Consider the following 17,749-nt stretch of genomic DNA (forward strand, 5'->3'; position numbering starts at 1 on the left):
ATAAAATAAGAGAAGGAACATACGAAGAGGCTCTCACCTATATTCTTTACCTTGTACACAAATGATTGCAGGAACGTGTATCCCAATGATGATATCATAAAATTCTCTGATGATACTGTGATTTTGAGCCTTCTCCATAAGCACATGGACCCTTCTGGGTACTACCATGAGACAGACACCTTCCTCAAGTGATTTGACATCAATAATCTAGTTCCTAATGTCACCGAAACAAACAGAGGAGACGGCCTTTGACCCAAGGCAAGTGATTGACCCATGAGCCGGTGGTCATCAAAAACCATCGTATATCTTTGCTGGAAAACACACATTGATAAACTGTGCATAAAGACTGAGGCATAGACTTTACTTTCTAAGGCGATTGAGGCTGTCTGGAGTGAGCAGCCTGATCGTGCTGATGTTGTACCGGTCAATCCTAGAGAGCACCATTAGATATGGAATGACAGCATGGTTCCGCAGCCTAACTGTGCAGCTGAAAAGCAGGGTTGTCAGTGTGCACAAAAAGAGCTATGAAGGTAATAGGGAAGAAAGACTATGAGCCCATACAGAGCCCGTACAGGCAGGCAGTCATGAAACAAGCATCAAAAATCATTGCAGACCCTCAGCATCCCCTCCTCTCTGAATACGAACCTCTGCCAGCAGGAAGAAAACTCAGGGTGCAAAAGAACAAACCAAACCACTGGAAGCTGCCGTTTGTTCCAGCCTCCATCAAGCTGCTGGACTCTGATGCTAAACCTCAATGCAGCAGAGCATTGTGTAATACATACGCAAGCATTTTAGCACCTACCACTTAAATTCTTTTAAACCTTTTGTGTTGTTACTTACTTAGCAACTTGTCCAGTGTCATGTCACATACTTTCTATCATGTGTTTATGTAAAGCAACAGACTGCAGCACTGAGCTCTAGACAAAATGTTCCCTCTGGGACAATACTTAACTTTTTATGTCAGCACACTGAATGAATGAGTAACTTTATGGAGTCAAAATTAGTTTTGTATTCTAGCATTGCCAGGTCCACGTCTTATTCACTGTCCACTGGGGATTGATAGTTGTTTTTTCTCTTTTCTTCTAAGACGTGTTTAGTCAATAAACAGTGTGTTAATGAATGAACCGTCGTATTGAACCAGGGTGACGCAGCTTCATAAAATGTGTGGTATTTCCCCTTCAACTTACATAAGAATTACACCATTGTTTTGGACGAACTGAGTCTGACACGTACTGCCAGCACTCACTAGTGTATAGATGCATCACACTCATTAACGAGAGTTACTTTAAATTGCGTACTAAATGAAATGATTCGGATCAATTATCACTTTTTGTGTGTGTGTGTGTGTGTGTGTGTGTGTGTGTGTGTCTCCATCAGTGACACATTTCCCCACCTGAACTTTTTTTTTTTTTTTCCAAATCCGCAGATTGAAATTCATATTAGATCACATTTCTGTGACAGTTCAGTCGGTGGACATGCGTGGGACGACACTCGCTGAATCATTATTGTTTTTCTCTGCAGTGCTCCTTCAGTGTGTGTGTGTGTGTGTGTGTCCCCCCCCTCACTTGATGCTGTGTGCAGCCTCTGCTCTGCCCCTCGCTTCAACCAGGGGTTGTGTGGGGCTGAAGCCATCGTTTGTAGCTGTAGCTGGAGGGGCTTTGGGCTTATCTCCCCCTGCCTGCACTTCCCTGCTGTCTCCTTCTCTCCCTCGCTGTCTCTCTTTTCATCCTGCCTCCTCTGCGAGACTCTCCTCTCTCCTCTTTGTGACAATTCCCTCATGAATTTTTCTCTTTGTTAAATTTCAGGCAGCTACCACCAGATCACTCTTCACACTCCACCTCTCTGTCGCTGTTTCTCTCACTTGTCCATCTTACAGTCTTCGCGGTGTGTGGGTAATGAGAACTGTGTGTTGTTTGTGAGATGAAACAGAGTTTTGTTTGGTTGCGTCATTTACTTATTTCCCTCCTGTTTTTTTTTTATTTTCTTCTTTGTCCTTTGTTGTGAAGTCTGAAAGTTAATCTGCAGTCTGATGGGTAATCTTACTTTAAGCTCGTAATTAACTTATTTTCATGATTGATATATTTTTTTAGATTAATAAATTAATTGTCCAATTTGTTAAATGTCTGAAAAGAGTGAAAAACAACCTTCGAGACCTAAAGGTGAAGTCCTCACATTTGAGGAACTGAAGCCAACAAATGTTTAGTATCTTTGCCTGATAAATGACTAATGTGATTAATTGATTATCAGAATTGTCACTGAACAATACTCTGTTCGGTGTTGTGGTCTTTTTCTACATGATCTGATTGGATGATTCGAGGTCCTGTAACCTGGAGATTTATCTATTATATCAGAAGGAAATAGGAACCAGATCATTAGTATTAACTTTAATAGTTAATGGTTAGTTATGAACTTCCACATTGGGGAAAATTGTCTTTGGTTTCAACAAACAGCACTAAAAACAATACAAGACAATTTATGGGGACACAGCTGGAACACAGCATCAATAATTTAATATCTCACTTGGCTGCATCTTAAGCTTCCCTGTAGCTTTTATGCCACACTATGCTGACAAATAAAATACTTTCCACCAGACTTTTATATATCAGCTAACTCCAGCTCCCTGCGTAGATACAGTCTCTGTGGCTTTCTTGAAAATATAGTCAGTATTTTTTTGTGAAGTTAAAGTGACCAACAATCACATTTCCAAGGTTCTGGAAACTACAGATAGATTTAGTTTTTAGTTAGTTCTCAGTTAGTTTCTAGACATGGGAACGGACGATGTTGTCATATGCATGAAGGCTCGGCCTCCGCTAACGCATGGCAAAGATCAGAGAGTCTCAACTTTTCCACCTCTACCTTAAAATAAATCCAGCTTCTTATTCCAGAGTGATTTATCTCTTCGTGACCTCTGAAGTTCCTCCCTCCTCTGGGGGCCCGTGTTGGCCTTCACGCTCGAGTGTTCAATCTGTTGGAGAAGCTCCACTGCGGCCTCCATACTGATGTAGAAGGTGTAGCCATGAGTAAGATTAAGCTCTTGAATTGCTAAAAAAAAAAAAAAATCCATTCATAGGATTAGTATTACTGGAAGATTTTGGAGTTGAGCGAAATCCAGAAAGTAATTCAGGTTTATTTCCCGTCAGGCTGAAATTGCAAATCTGGCAGAGGTGAGGGGATTAAAATCACCAGAGCAATGACTAATGATTTCAATTAGAGGACTCCTTCAAGGGAAACTCAGCCCAACAGTGTAGTGGTTATGAGAATTACTTATCCATGTTACTCATAAAAATTAATCCTTTATTTATTGAGCTGTAATGGACTTATAGTATGCGGTCTGAAGCCAAGCTGAAGCCTTTTCCCCTCTGTATGAACCCCTCTCCATTATTCTCTTCTCGGCCCACCCCTCTCTCTCTATGGTGCTGTCGGATTAGTCCAAAGTTATAGGAGGGAGAAAGAAGCCATTGTATTTCTGCCAAGTCACTAAATCTTGACTCTGTTTGCCTTTCAACCTTAGTAATATCTCTCCCTCCCTTTCGCTGTAGGTTGGCTTCCTGAAGACGCAGCACCGATATGAAATCATGTTCAACTTGCCCGACGTCCCGGCGCTGGGGAAGGATGTGTGTCCAGCGCCTGTACCCAGTCCACACCTGCGGATCACCGATATCACACCGGCACCAGAGGGTAAGATCACAGGGGAATGTGGGAAACAGAACATCAGTAAACACAGTCAGGTTTACAAACTGTAACTTTTTGTAATTTTCCTTGAACTTGGTGCAGTCGGTTTGTGCTGCATCTTTCCTCATCACGACTCGTCACGCCACCAACTCCAGGAGACTGATTTTGAACCAAAGTAGGTCATCGGCTGCGGAGGAAATTTGTCCAATATCGCCCACTCAGCCACTCGATCTGTGTGTCCTGTGTTCCTGAAACTTTTGCAACTAAGATAAATTATATTTTTTTAAAAAAAGAAAAAACAAGAGTTTCTTCGGAGGAGACGGGGATGAGTAAAAGCTTCATGTGCGTTTCATAATACAACAACCTGACTTTCGAGCCTAATCTTTGTTTTAGTTGCGATCAGGTGCGTCACATTTTCACACCAAATATCATGGTTAATGGTGTTATCACAGTATCTGTTACAGCCCAACACACACTGAACATTGAGCTGTATATTGCAGCTTTGTTGGCGTCTGCACAGTAGCGAGCGGTAGATCAACAAAGGGCCTAGTTTGTCGCCTCTGTGTCCCTGTTTAGCCGGTTGTGGTTAAGAAAGATAAAACTGCTAATGAAGGCAGGTGCTTCCTCAGAGTGAGGCTTTAGGTTGTGGTAATGAAGGCATTAGAAACTGTTAGTGGTATTTTCACCATGATATAGTGAAGTCAGAAGCTTTTCATCTTTCACATCATTATCTTTGATCATGAGTAATTTTAGCCCTGGGTGGTGTCTGCAGTCTTCCTCTCAGGCAGCATGCAGCGACAACACCCGACACCAACACTAAAAGGGCTGAGTGTCGGTTGCCTGAAAGGCGACGAGGCCCGGGGGCTAAAAAACACCAAAAATGACTCACCGCTGCTCTAAAGCTTAATTGCTGTGAGTGCACGGTAATAACTTCTAAGCACATTAACATTTTGATCAACTCAGAGCTTCTCCCATCTGGACTTTATGGTCGGACGGAGGACGGACACGGTCAAGGGGTGTTTTAGTAAATGAATCGAACAAACCGTGAAAGTGCGGGGGTCAAACGAGGATTTGGTAACATCCCCAGTGGAAATAGTTATAGACCTCCCCCCTCCCCCCTCTGTGGACTTTCCTCAACACTGTTGTCAGTACAAAAAGGGTGCGGTGCAAAAAAAAGGGTTTTAGATTAAGACACATTTACAGTTGTACATTTTTGACAGGAATTATTTAATATATTTCTTGTTACCACAATAGGAACTGAAGGTACATCCTGTAAGGTGAACACACCTAAGCATTATATTTGGCATGTATGTCCTCCTATTCTTCTTACCTGTCAGTAATAAAAAATGTATCTGCTGTGACCTGTAACCCCTCCCACTCTTTGTATGCCCAAGCCAAAACATTATTATTTCTGTCTGTTGCATTTTGATCCTTTCCCTCTCTTTGTTTCAGGTCCCACACGCTGCAAACAGAGCTTTTACATGTCATCCATTATTTAAATCCCCTTTTAAATAAGTGTTTGTTAATAGTAGGCTTTTTCCTGTTACATATTGCCTTATCACGAGTTATATTTCCAAGCCACGTAGAAAGCAGGGTGTAATTTAAAAATAAATTTAAAAAAAGTTTAGTATGTGCTTATTTTTGTTGCAGGCAGATCTGAGGGAAATACTTGGAAGTAATTCTCAGCAGCAGTGTTCAGAGGCTGCACAGAGGAGCAGATGGCTGAGGATTACAGCAGCAGACAGTTCAGACAGAGCTCGCTCAGAAATCCATCTCTGAGGAATCATAAAAACAAAACTGACTTTCATATGTTTTCCTCCTTTGTCTTGAATTCCTGTCACTCTCTGCGCTGCCATAGGTAAACCCTGAACACCTGGCACCTGCCCAGGCTTTAAAAAAAAAAAAAAAGAAAAGAAAAAGAACTGTGATAGAAGTGTAAAAGTTGAATGAGTCTCTACTGGATTTGGCCACGCTACTAAACCTGCTAATTTGGGCCAAAGGCGATCCTGAATGTTTCTGGGAGTCGTGCCTGTAACTAAAGCAGGTTACTGACCTTTACTTTACTTTTCAGCTGTCACACCCTTTATATTACTCTATGGTCTGTGTGTGTGTCAGCTGATGTCAAAAGCGGCAGATGGATGTACAGTATGTGTGTTTGTGTGTGTGTGTTTATATGTATGAATATATTTGTGATTTATTTTTGTTTATTCATCAGTGAGCTGTGTTTATGTATTTATCATCGTGTTGACATTTTGCTCCTCTGGCCTGCTGGGGATCCGTCGACGCATCAGTCTGAGACAGAGACACCATGTGTTTGTGTGTAGTAAATACAAGAGAGGAAACCCAATCTCTCTCTCTCTCTCTCTCTCTCTCTCTCTCTCTCTCTCTCTCTCTCTCTCTCTCTCTCTCTCTCTCTCTCTCTCTCTCTCTCTCTCTGTGTTTTCCAGGAGGTCTGAAGGTAACGTGCGAGTACATGGCCCAGCAGGAGGGAGTTCTGTGCGAGGAAGTGCTGCTGCTGAGCGAGACCAACGAGGACGTCTGTGTCAAGGTCAAAGTTCACGCCAGAGTCATGGGTGAGGCCACTTTAACAGTTAATGTGATAATGATCTCATCGTTCTGTGCTGCTTGTGCACACAGCTAATATTGCACCACACACTTTTCTGCTACTTATCTCGGTCCAAGTACGAGACGATGAGACCCTGGGCAGAGAGAAGTAAAAGCTGTTCTATTGTATCTTTATAGTAGGTATGCAATAGACATTTAATTTTCATTATTGATTAATAGATTAATTAAAAGTCCCAAGTGTCTTCAAATTGCTTGTAATGTCCGAACCAACAATCCAAACCCCAAAGAAACTTCATTGACTCTCACATGAGACAAAGAAAAACAGCAAGTCTTCACAAATCAGAAGCTTAAACTTAAATGATTCATTGATTATGAATCAGCAATCACAGGCGCGTTAGGTTCAGTGCAACATCTGGGAGTCTGTCATCTCAGTCAGGTGAGCAGAGGATTGAACTTGCAGCATCACCACTGGTGCACTGCTGCCCCCTGCTGGTGACTCTGCATTTAGGCTCAGTGTCACTTTTAATTAAATAGTGAATTAGTTAATCACCAACAACCCTTAAAAAATAAGAGGTTAAATTTACACGCAGATTTTATAATGAAAAAACATTATTAAATTCTAGAGGAATCACCAGAACTTATTTTGTGTTGGAAAAAAAACCAGCTGAGACTCAAATCATTGGTATAATTCTGCTTAAAAAGATGTTAAAATGGAACATTTTTCTGCAGCTGTAAAGACAATAAAAAAACGGCCTCCTATACTGCAGCTCTGCTGTTCTGCTCTCAGAGCAGAGGCTGTAATCAATTAAAATTTTCTGCTCTTAAATCTGTGTCAGTAAGACTGCATCCGCTGTCGGCATTCGTGTCGGCAGATGGAGAATTAGGTGAAGTTGGCGTATGTGTGTTTCCATCTGTGCCTGCGTAAATATAGTAGAAGTTGTGTGTGTGTTTCTGTAGGCATGCATTCGTGTGTTTAAGGATGAATGGCGATTGTGTTGGTGAGTGTTTATTTTTACTCACAAAGCATAGCCCTCAACATCTGTCCAGATGTCTGTGTAATTGAGGCCTGGGCAGCAACCAGATCAATGGATTAAGCTCTGCACTGCTCTGCGCTCTGGCTTTATTAGATCAGTGACTGAGTGAGCACAGTGGACTGACATTGTATTGGCTCAGCATTTAATCTGGTTTGAAAACACAAAAATGTTCAAACTTCCCTGAAGTTTTAGGATAATGTGAGGATTTGCTGTTTTTCTGTGTTTATTTCACTGCAAATTAAACGTCTTTGGGGTTTGACTGTCTCACCGCACTCTGGGAAATTGTAAAGAACATTTTCGTCCCTCCCCTCCTTGAGTTATGTAATGTTGGATCGGGAGAAGAAAAAAAGGAGTCTTGCATTGGCCGGGAATCGAACCCGGGCCTCCCGCGTGGCAGGCGAGAATTCTACCACTGAACCACCAATGCATTGATACTGAACAGTTTTGCACTACCGGAAATCAATAGTGAGCAAGATACAAACCGTTGCATAACAGTGAGACACATTTAAACTCTATGGTTGAAAAAGTTTCATGACAAGTGTTTAAGAGTTAAAAATGTTGATCTTGTTTGGACTTAAAATCCAAGCTGAAGCTCTCAACCAAATCGGGAACATCTTTTTCTCTAGTTGTCAGTTCTCTACACCAAATAACTGTAGTGTACAAACATGAATCCTCCTCTGTTTTTCTTTTTGTGAATTTAAACATAAACAATCATCACTAATTATTTCTGTACTAATCTTTTCTCTGACTGGTTGTATTGTGAGTTGGGTGTGTAAAGCAGGGAGGCAGGAAGTTGATCTTCAAAATAGTTTTATAGAACTTTCCGATAATAACATCAATCGCAAGCACAACATGTGAGCTGTGAGATAGCCTCAGGATGGGGAGAGGGAAGTGGGGGGGGGGCTTCATGTTTTCATTCACATTTCTGGCTTCTGAACTGTAAAAAATCTGGACGAACCCCCTGTGGAGTGTTTACATTGTTGAGCTTGAGATGTGCCATAACACACTAATGGAGATAATAGGAAATGTCTGAGAGATGAACAGGTGGAGTTTGATCCTGCAAGAAGTGTTTCATGGGCGTCTCACATCAGGGACTTCACTCCTCTCTCTCTCTTTCTTTCTCTCTCTCTCTCTCTCTCTCTCTCTCTCTCTCTCTCCTCTCTCTCTCTCTCTCTCTCTGCCTCTGATCCAGATCGTCACCACGGCACACCCATGCTGCTGGAGGGAGTCCGCTGCATCGGGGTGGAGCTGGAGTACGACTCCGAACAGAGTGACTGGCAAGGATTCGACTGAATCTCAAGTCACAAATAGTCAAGTACACAAAACACACACACACACACACGAATACACTTTCACCACCGACATCGACAGCATCCGAACGGACATTTTTGTCACGTTGCTACGTCTTTTCTGCAGCTCCTCCAACTTTCCCTCCGTTCACCCTGACCTGCCGTTCTCTGCCGTTCATCTGTGTTTTCCTTGCTGAACCTCTGGAGGGCAACAGTGCTCTTCACAACCAGTGCAGCCTCAGATCCCCTCTCACACTGCCTCTTGTTCACTGTTTTCCTGATGTGCACAATGTGCGAACTTACTCCAACATGAATTAACAGTTGTGAGGGTGTAAATAAGGCCTCGTTTTGTAATTAATTCAAAACAGCTTGAGATTGACGCTGAAGGAAGGAACAAATCTGCAGAATTCAGGGAGGTGCAGCTGAACGGAGAGGCAGTGCTGAGACTGTAATGTCTCTGTTTCACCATAGGGGGGCACTGCAGACCGCCGTATGAAATGCTCATGAATCTGAAGGCTTTGCTTGCTCACGATTCTCCATTTAAAGGAAAAATCCAACTTTGACATTCTTAAGCATTCATGCAATTAAAGTCTGTCAGGTTCAAACATTTCAGGCGTTGTAATGGACATTTCTATTGTACTTCACCTCAACCTGCTCTGACTACTTCTGCTTAGGCTTTATGTTGTTGTCTCTTTTTTTTTCCCCAGACTGCCTTTTAGTCAATCCCAAAGAGTGGGTGTGAAGTTCAGTAGGTGTATGTGATGATATCATTTGCACCTGCAAAAAAAATGTAGGGAGGTGTTTTCTTGTCATGGAGAAAAACAGAAAATGATGCTGGAGTTTTCCTGCATAGAGCTTGAAAAATAGTGCATCAATCTTTTATTGTGAAGAAGTGACACCGAAATCTGAGGTCGACTCTTGATGTTTTCAATCACTGATTCAGAAATTTTCTACCGCTAAAATGTCTTTGTCGTCGTGCTGTTATGTTGGGGCACTTTCCACACAATTTTTAAAAAAACTGCATAACAAAACAACAAAATTGGCTCAGAAATGCAATGCATGCATGTTTTTAAGGGCGTTAAATGGATCTCAAATTATTGGTCAATCAACAGAAAATTAATCCGCAGCTATTTTGATAATTGATTAATCATTAATGACATTTTTCAAGTCAAACATTCTCTGATTTTCTACATTTTTCTGTTTTATATCATTGCAAATTGAATCTCTTTGGGTTCGCAGTGTTGGTCGGACAGAATCATACATTTGAACACATCACCTTGGTCTCTGGGAAAAATCGGATCCACATTTTTCCAATACTTTCTGACATTTGATGGAGCAAATTTTTAATCCATTAATCAAGACGATAATCTTTAGATCAGCCATGAAAATAATCTTTGGTTGTAGCCGCAGCTTCAAAGTGTTTTGGGTGGATTTTTCCTTTAAGAAAAAAAGCCCTTGCTGCCAGTCCAGTAAGGTTTGGGGCGTATTAACATTCAGTTCCTTTTGTTTAAATTCATGAAGCCTTCAGAAAGACACACGTGACGTAAGTGCCTTCCATTAAACTGTCCTGTTTCTCACTTTATTTGAGCCTGATGTTGTTTTTCCATCTACCGTACGTCCTCATCACACATCTGGACTCATCACCGGGCGAACACATGGACCGGAAGTGAAGTGAGTGTCGAGACCGTATGTGATCAAACAAGGGGAAATTTTAAAAACAAAAGAGTGTGTGGGTTCAGAGAGAAGTGTTGCCGTTTACAGTCCAGCCTGTTTCAGTGTTTAATCCCACGACATCCACCAGTTTGCCTCAGTCAGGCCTTTGACTCTCAGTCCCGTCGCTCTTATCACAGCACGAGTGCAGATCAGAGAGAGTCGTTCAAAACGAACTGTCGGCTCTGCCTCATTTACATTTTTTTGTTACATTTTAAAAGAGCGAGTGCCATGATCTGGCTGCACTGCCACCTTCCCGCTTCTTTCTCTTCTTCCTTCTTCTGAATCGCATTTCATTGTTTGTTTTTTCTTCTGTTTGTACCCCATTGAATGCATTCAGCCTTAAAGGAAACGACTCTGTGTGTGATTTCTCTACATGTTAGACCACAGGCTGTTGGTGTAGTACAGGATAAACAGATTTATTTGATGTTTGCTTGCACGTAATAGGTCAAAAAAAATCTGGTTTGCTCCCTCTTAGTGTGAAAGTACAGTGCTCAGTAGGTTCCTGTTTGAAGAATGTCACAGTTTATTTGTTGGTATCTGCTCCCTGTGCGTGTGATTTGTATTTTTAATGTCAAAAATGAATAAAAAATGTGTGTATGTTTGAGTTTTGTTACTTCTCGTGGCTTCTGTCAGTTCATTGCAGTAACAGCTGGTGGCAGTCTACACCACTACAACAGTGTTTGGTCTCAGCCAAACCAACTGTGGCTTACAGATGCCCCCGATAACACGTTTCCCCCTGATGTCACGTCTGTTACACCAAATATTTCTCCATGTGATTTCAGTGGGGATTCAAAAACATTCAGAGGCACGATGTTCCTTAAAACCAAAGAGACCAACGCGTCAGATGACTTTGGAGCTGCGGTTTATTTCAAGATCATCTGCAGTCATCTTTGTGCAGCTGCTTCTGTTGAAGGAGCAAAAACTGATCATTTGCAGTTATTGGAAACACACGGTGTGTTGCACAGAACTGGTTCAACTTTACAAAGCGACCGGTTCAGGCGTCAGAATACACCTGTTTCTAATATTCAACAAGTAGATTTAAGACTCAACATCTTTGTTGTTATTTAACAGAAATGTCTCGAGTATAATTACAGTTAACATACATTACTAGCTTTTTATTTGTTTCTTTTTAGGATTTACAAATCATAAGTCCCACCAGTTACTAAACGATTTTATCACAAACATCAGAGGCCAGGATCTATTTTTTTATGTTGTTGCAGTGGTCTGAACTCCTTCGCTGCTCTATAATTTTAAGAAACCCATTTGCATTAGAAGCATCACATCCATCTCCCCCCCCCCCTTAAAACTAACTTACTTACAAATTAATCCTTAAATTTCCTGCATTTTTATTGTGCTACCTGCTTTAATCTGACTGGGTGGATGTATCGCATAATTTCCTTTTCAAACTGCATCCATCAGAATTCAGAAGGAAATCAAATATGCCAACTTCTTCCAGATCAGGAAGTCAGGTTTCTAGTGACTGACAGCAACTATGGTCTTAAAAACAGCCTCATCACTAATAATAACAGGCGAGAACTGACCAAGAGCAACAACAACAACTTTTAGACAACATTTATTTTCATTTTACTTGATTAGATTAGATTTACATCAGTTTTTCACCTCCACAATAATAGGTCTAATAAACAAACATGAGAGATGGCAGCAGACTTTCCTCTCCCGCTGTGAGGAGAGGGCAGGCGGAACAGTCTGTGTGCATGTTGATGTTAAACGGTAAGTTTCGTTTCAGTTGTTTCACGACGTGCTGCCCTTTAAAGCCCCATTTACCACATTTGAAGAATTGAACTTAATTTTTACTTTCGACATTACTGCAGAAATAATGACACGAAAACGACTGAAGAGAGAAGTGTGGACTGTGTGGCCTCTTTATTTGTCTTTGGCTCGTTTCCAGCCATTATATAACCCATCTTAAATAACCTCAGCCTTCCACAATGCAAATGAAGACGCCACTAAAGGCTTTTTCTGAACATGAGCAAAAAAAAAAAAAATCAGTATTGCTTATATTGAATTAGGAAAGTGAAGAAGACTCAGGACACCTAACACAGGCAGGTGTGACGGAGGGAGGAAAGTTTGAAGAAACTCTGCGCTGTTCGGAGCAAAGATCCGGTTTGTGTCCTGAACTAAACCCGGACACCGCAGCACCGAGCCAGCAACCACCAGAGCCGTGAGCCGGGTCCAGCTGTGGACCGGAGCCAGATGTGCGTCACTAACTGTTCAGAACCGTCCCTCCTTATTCTGGTCGTTTGTGACTCCTGCTGAAGTAAAGTTCGATCTTGTTTTAATAACAGTTCAAGTGTCTATACAGCTTTTTTAAATTGTTTTTTTTAAATGATTGATATATAAAAATGAATTAGACAACAGTGTCTGTTATACTGTTATGATTATTAATAGTATAACGGTGGTATTTGTAGTTGTGAAGTACTACAGTGTTACCAGGGTTCATACGGAGTACAACATACATTAAGTATGATCTTGTAACAGCGGGAGAACAAGATAAAACCAATCTGAATTATTCACGTGTTGGTATGTAGCCTGTGTTGCTTTTATATATTGGTAATATGCTGGTAATGTAGCGCCCATGATATTGAACCCGGAACTGCAGATAGTTAAAAGGAAAAAACACAAATATAAAAACTGTTTTACAAATAGTCATCCTAAACATTTGTTTTAAATTTCATGCAAAAAAAACCCCAAACACATGTAAAATATAGAGAATTACTTTGAAGTGTAACTTGTTCGCCTTAAATCTTTATAATACCTTATTTAATACTTTATAGTACTATTTTATTTTATTACATAGTTAGGCTACATGTAAAGGTGATTATGTATTTTGAAAGTGTAAAATAAAATGTTCATTGGTATCGTGTGTTTTTGTCACTGGCAGTAAATATAGAAACTCCTAACAGACTAAACAGACTTGTTATTACTGGCTATTCAGATGCAGCTGGTTCACTAAAACAAACAAACAAATAAACAAACAAACAAACAAACTGAAGTTATTCGCCGCACTCAGCATTAATTTTCTATTTATAATAATTCATATATTTACAAAAAGCATCTCTGCTGCTTCTGTAGAGATACAGACATTTTTGAGTCACTGACCAGAACGAAATTAGAAGCATCACTTTGACTTGTAGTTACTCATCAGATGTAATTCACTTGTGCTGTGCAACATTATTTCAGTTGAACAAACTGCGAGAATCATCCTGTAGAAAACAATAACAATTTGAGTGAAACTATATGAGCTCCTCTGTGTGAGGAGATCAAACTGATCTTTATAATTATTATTGTTGTTATTATTAATTTCCACCTGAAGATGTGATGTTATCACATCAGGTTTTCTCAGTCTGTTTGTTATTGTGGACAATAAACTGTGTTTACACGTGAAGCTGAATGTCCATCCTCCTGCACATTTCCTCTCCTCCTCCTCCCAAGGTTTTATTTCAGTAAACGCTCCGTAAATGCACCTGCACGCGGACTGATTTCTCTCCAGTATCCCACTAACAAAAAACCTCATGGTGTCCGGCTCCAGTTTAACCACCATCACCACCAGCAGCTCTACGGCTTTCAAACTGGATGAGAAGCGTTTCTACTGAAGATTTAAATAATCATAAATACTCCAAATACACGTGTGTAACGCTCCGCTATTAAAAATAGACACATGAAACAGTTTCCTGAGACATTTTCACTCTTGTGTTTGAGGTGAAACTCTGATAAAATAACAGAAATCTTGGCCCGCCGTGTTTTTACTGTAAACTGAACGCAGCGCTGCAGCTTTCTTTTTCTTTTTTCTTTTCTTTTTTTTTTTAAATTAAAGCGTCTGCCTCTGGATTTCAGTCAAGGTTATAAAATATCTTTGCATGAAATCCCAGTTTCATCACGGGCTCCTACGTGCGGCCAACTGTTTCTGTGCCATTCCTGCACAGATTTGTCTGGAGCTTGTGCAGGCTGCCTGAACTCTGCGTGGCCCGGTGCCCTCTCTCTGACCTCCGGGAGTACAGTAATCTCTGCTGATTGATCTGATTGATCAGATTTAACTCCACGAGGCCGCAATCCGGGCGCACACGGGAGACGGGGAGCGGGCAGTCAGTGTGTGGTGCAAACAAACTTTTTTTTTTTTCTTTCTCTTCTCCTTCTTTTGGCCTGTGGGCTTTATACAGGCGGAGAGGAGATGTGGGTTTTTACTCTGGCTTCAGGCATCAGTGTCATGGAGCAACAGATTCACGCTCCTTTCTCTGCAGTGATTTCATATAATTGGGTTTTATAAAAGAGCAAACACGAGAATAAAAGGAGTTTTGAAGTCTAATATCTTTAGATTTGATCATTACCATGAAACAGCAAATCAAGGATCCAGTTTTCTCTCTGATTGTGAAACTGCATCCACATCATCAGGGATACGAAAACTTCCTGCAAGATTAATGAAATTATTTTACAAACAGGAAGTTCTGCATTACTTGTCTAAAATAGGAAAAGTTTCATTGAACTATTCTACTAATTATGCATATATATCATAACTTTTAGGAGACAGAGCTGCATCATTGTATTTAAAACGAATTAATTTTTTTAAAATGACTTCAAAGATTACACGAATAATCAGAAGAGAATAAAACCAAAATAGAAGTGTAGGTTTCACAGATGTGTCCAGAGGAGACTTCCGTCAAATTAACAGTCGATAACAATGAGTGAACAACATTCAGTGGTCTGTTTTGTACAAGTCCACTTCTCCAGTGACATGAAAGCTACACAAGTGTGGACGGGCCTGTTGTTGATCTGCAGGGGTGGAAGAAGTTTTCAGACGTGATGGAAAGAAAAAGTCCTGCTTACAAACACAGAGGTAGTATTAACTAAATGAAGTATCTGTAGCTGTGATCATTATCATTATTTATACTGTACTCCATGATTATTGATGCATTCTCCTGTAAACAGCATTTTAATGTCGAGATGAAGCAAATTTTAACGACTTAAAATACTGTGAAACGTAAATAACAGTTCAAATACAGTCATTTCATTTACAGAAATGTGTAATTTTCAATGCAAGTGAAACATATAATGTGACACTTTGGGTCTTTTTGGGTTGTATACCAGTTTCAGTCTTATTTCAAACTGACTGTGTGATTCTCTTTTTTCTTTTTCTTTTACTTTTAAACTTTTTTTGCTTTTCTTTGTTATTCCATAAACATCATGTTTTTTTTTCTTTCTCTTTAACAACTGTTAATGTACAGACTACAGCTTGGGCTATGTACATGTATATTTGTGTATACTACTGGATCCCAGGAAGACAAGAAACTGCACCAAGTACAAATAAACGTTAAATAAATGTATAAAAATAAGTAAAAAGCACAAGTTTTCCCTCGGAAACGTAGGAGCATTATTATAAAGTAGCAGAACATGGGAATACTTTAGTATAAGTACCTCAAAACTATCTTTTTTATTAACTGTTTCTACCTATTTTACTCTATTTACATTTTTGCATCAGGCAACCAAGAAAAAACTGAGGTGTCAGCTGGTGCAGCAACAACACTGAGGCATTTTTGGCAGCAAAAGCAGCAGCCAAAAAAAAAAAAACAAACCAAAAAAATCGTTCAGTTGTTAGTATTAATACTATACACAGTTTGACAGAGTGACTCAAAAATGTGTCCTAATATGCCTAAAGACTGAAATCAAAATATGAGCAGTCTTCAGAAAAGTTAAACGTGGTATAAAATCTGCTTTTTGGAGGGTTTTAGTTGTGCATCAGTGAAGGCAGAGAGGGTGGAAACACTGGAGAGAAAGAGGAAGGAGAAAAAGTGTGTATCTGTGTGAGTGTGTGTGTGTGTGTGTGTGTGTGTGTGTGTGTCACAGCACAGCAGCAGCAATCAGTCCCCTCTTGTCTCGCTGCTGAGTGCAGCCTCTGATTGACAGTTTCTATTCATCCTCTGTGAGATTAGGCCAGCTGAAAGGAGTAACGACCCATGGCTGTGTGCAGTAATTATGGCCTCGGATAAGAAAAATAAGAAAAAACACACACAGCAAAACTATAATTATATAATCCTGCTCAAAATGCCCTTTTTTTCCCCCTGCAGTGTTTTCAAAGACGTTTCACCTGTAAAGACAAAATTCCAGCCAGTGTTTCAGTCATTCCTGCGACCGAAATTATCTCACAATCACAACAAACTACAGGCTGCACCATCAACATCAAACTGGTCGAATAAAATGGACTGGTGTGTGATAAAGATGGCTCTGCATACATACAGTAAATGACTGTGAGTGAGATGTTTTATCGGCGATGGAAAACAAATAGTAACCCCACTTTATGCTCTTTTTATCATGTGGTGCTCATAACAGCTTGTGTGTTAACAGCTTATTTAGCAGCGAGGTTCTGTGTGAGCAGAAGGTGCCATCCCCATTTAAGACTTGAGGCGACTGTGAATAGGAAGAGAGTGGGGAACAAAACCGCAGGAACACCTGTTAAATCTATGATAACTTGTGTCTGGACTGGTGATGGAGCTCTTTGATGGTTTTCAGGCTTTACACTTTGTGATGTTGTTGTGTTGGGTTACATTATATTGTGCATGTGTAGATGTACAGTGGGTTTCACCAATATGGTTTGTTTTGAAGACCAATATTGAATCTTTAAACTGAGGCGATATTTTATGTTGATACTTATATTTGAATGTGGCCGTTTAGATCATCATCATAGACTCACAGTGAAAATCAAAGCCATGAATTCTATAGGTGTCACACCTCTTTATGGCAGACAACCTAGTTTGGTGAAGAGTAAATCCAATTCAGATTTATTTTTAGAGCCCAGAGGTACAAGTTGCTCTCATCCGGTTTTACATTTGGCACAACAAAGGAAATCCTCTGCCCTGTGGCTGTTGATTTGTAAAATCTAAAAGTAAACTCTGGGGTTCATTAGCTTTTTTAATGAAGAGTAAATTTATAGAAACATATTTCAACACTTGGACATGGATCTGTTTACTCCATCATATTAGACTTTAATAAAAAGCCAATATTGGTCTTGATATATTGGTGATATAAAAGTTTATATGGACTATCCATATATGTATATTTATGTTTGCTAACTTCTGTTTTTAAGTTCATGTTTTCATAATGATATTCACATTATTAGTGAGATTTAAAGGCGTTAAATTGTGATCCATCTCGACTGTAATTCGTGTTTTACCTGATTAGGTGAGAGGCGCCCACAGTGGCAGAGCTGTGCGCCCGGTCACAGCGGCAGGGCTGAGGGGAAACCCAGGCAGCGCCGCGTTTGGCTGTTTCCAGAGCGAGTAGCGCGCACGACCATCGTCTCATGTCTCCGTGCCTGATCTCGGTCTGCAGCGCCGCTCATCCTCTTGTCAAAACGTGCCCCGCCGGCGGACCAATGGGCGACGAGTCTGCGTGGTCAGGAAGTGACGTCACGGGCTCCTGCCTCTTGTAAAGTGCACCGTGTCGCCACAAATATTATCCACACAC

The 17,749-nt window shown here is 40.5% G+C and overlaps 1 protein-coding gene, 1 long non-coding RNA gene and 1 other non-coding gene across 4 annotated transcripts in view; 1 reads left to right on the forward strand and 2 right to left on the reverse strand.

Annotated features, from left to right (window-relative positions):
- Positions 1-10,877, forward strand: part of LOC130164595 (adipose secreted signaling protein) — a 29,741-nt gene extending 18,864 nt beyond the window's left edge. For both annotated transcript variants that reach the window (XM_056369415.1, XM_056369416.1), the window contains exons 4-6: positions 3,540-3,678; positions 6,120-6,245; positions 8,464-10,877. In XM_056369415.1, coding sequence (XP_056225390.1) covers positions 3,540-3,678; positions 6,120-6,245; positions 8,464-8,564 — 366 coding nt within the window. In that variant the 3' untranslated portion in view covers positions 8,565-10,877. The remainder of the gene's footprint in view (positions 1-3,539; positions 3,679-6,119; positions 6,246-8,463) is intronic.
- Positions 7,628-7,698, reverse strand: trnag-gcc (transfer RNA glycine (anticodon GCC)). The gene has a single exon. It is a non-coding gene; the product is annotated as a tRNA-Gly (tRNA).
- On the reverse strand, positions 10,613-17,590 carry LOC130164596 (uncharacterized). Its single transcript, XR_008826632.1, has 2 exons — positions 17,457-17,590; positions 10,613-12,543 (listed from the first exon to the last, which is right to left on the reverse strand). It is a non-coding gene; the product is annotated as an uncharacterized LOC130164596 (long non-coding RNA).
- Positions 17,591-17,749: the final 159 nt, after the last annotated feature.

The sequence above is a fragment of the Seriola aureovittata genome, chromosome 23 (assembly GCF_021018895.1).
Source record: "Seriola aureovittata isolate HTS-2021-v1 ecotype China chromosome 23, ASM2101889v1, whole genome shotgun sequence".
NCBI lineage: Eukaryota > Metazoa > Chordata > Actinopteri > Carangiformes > Carangidae > Seriola > Seriola aureovittata.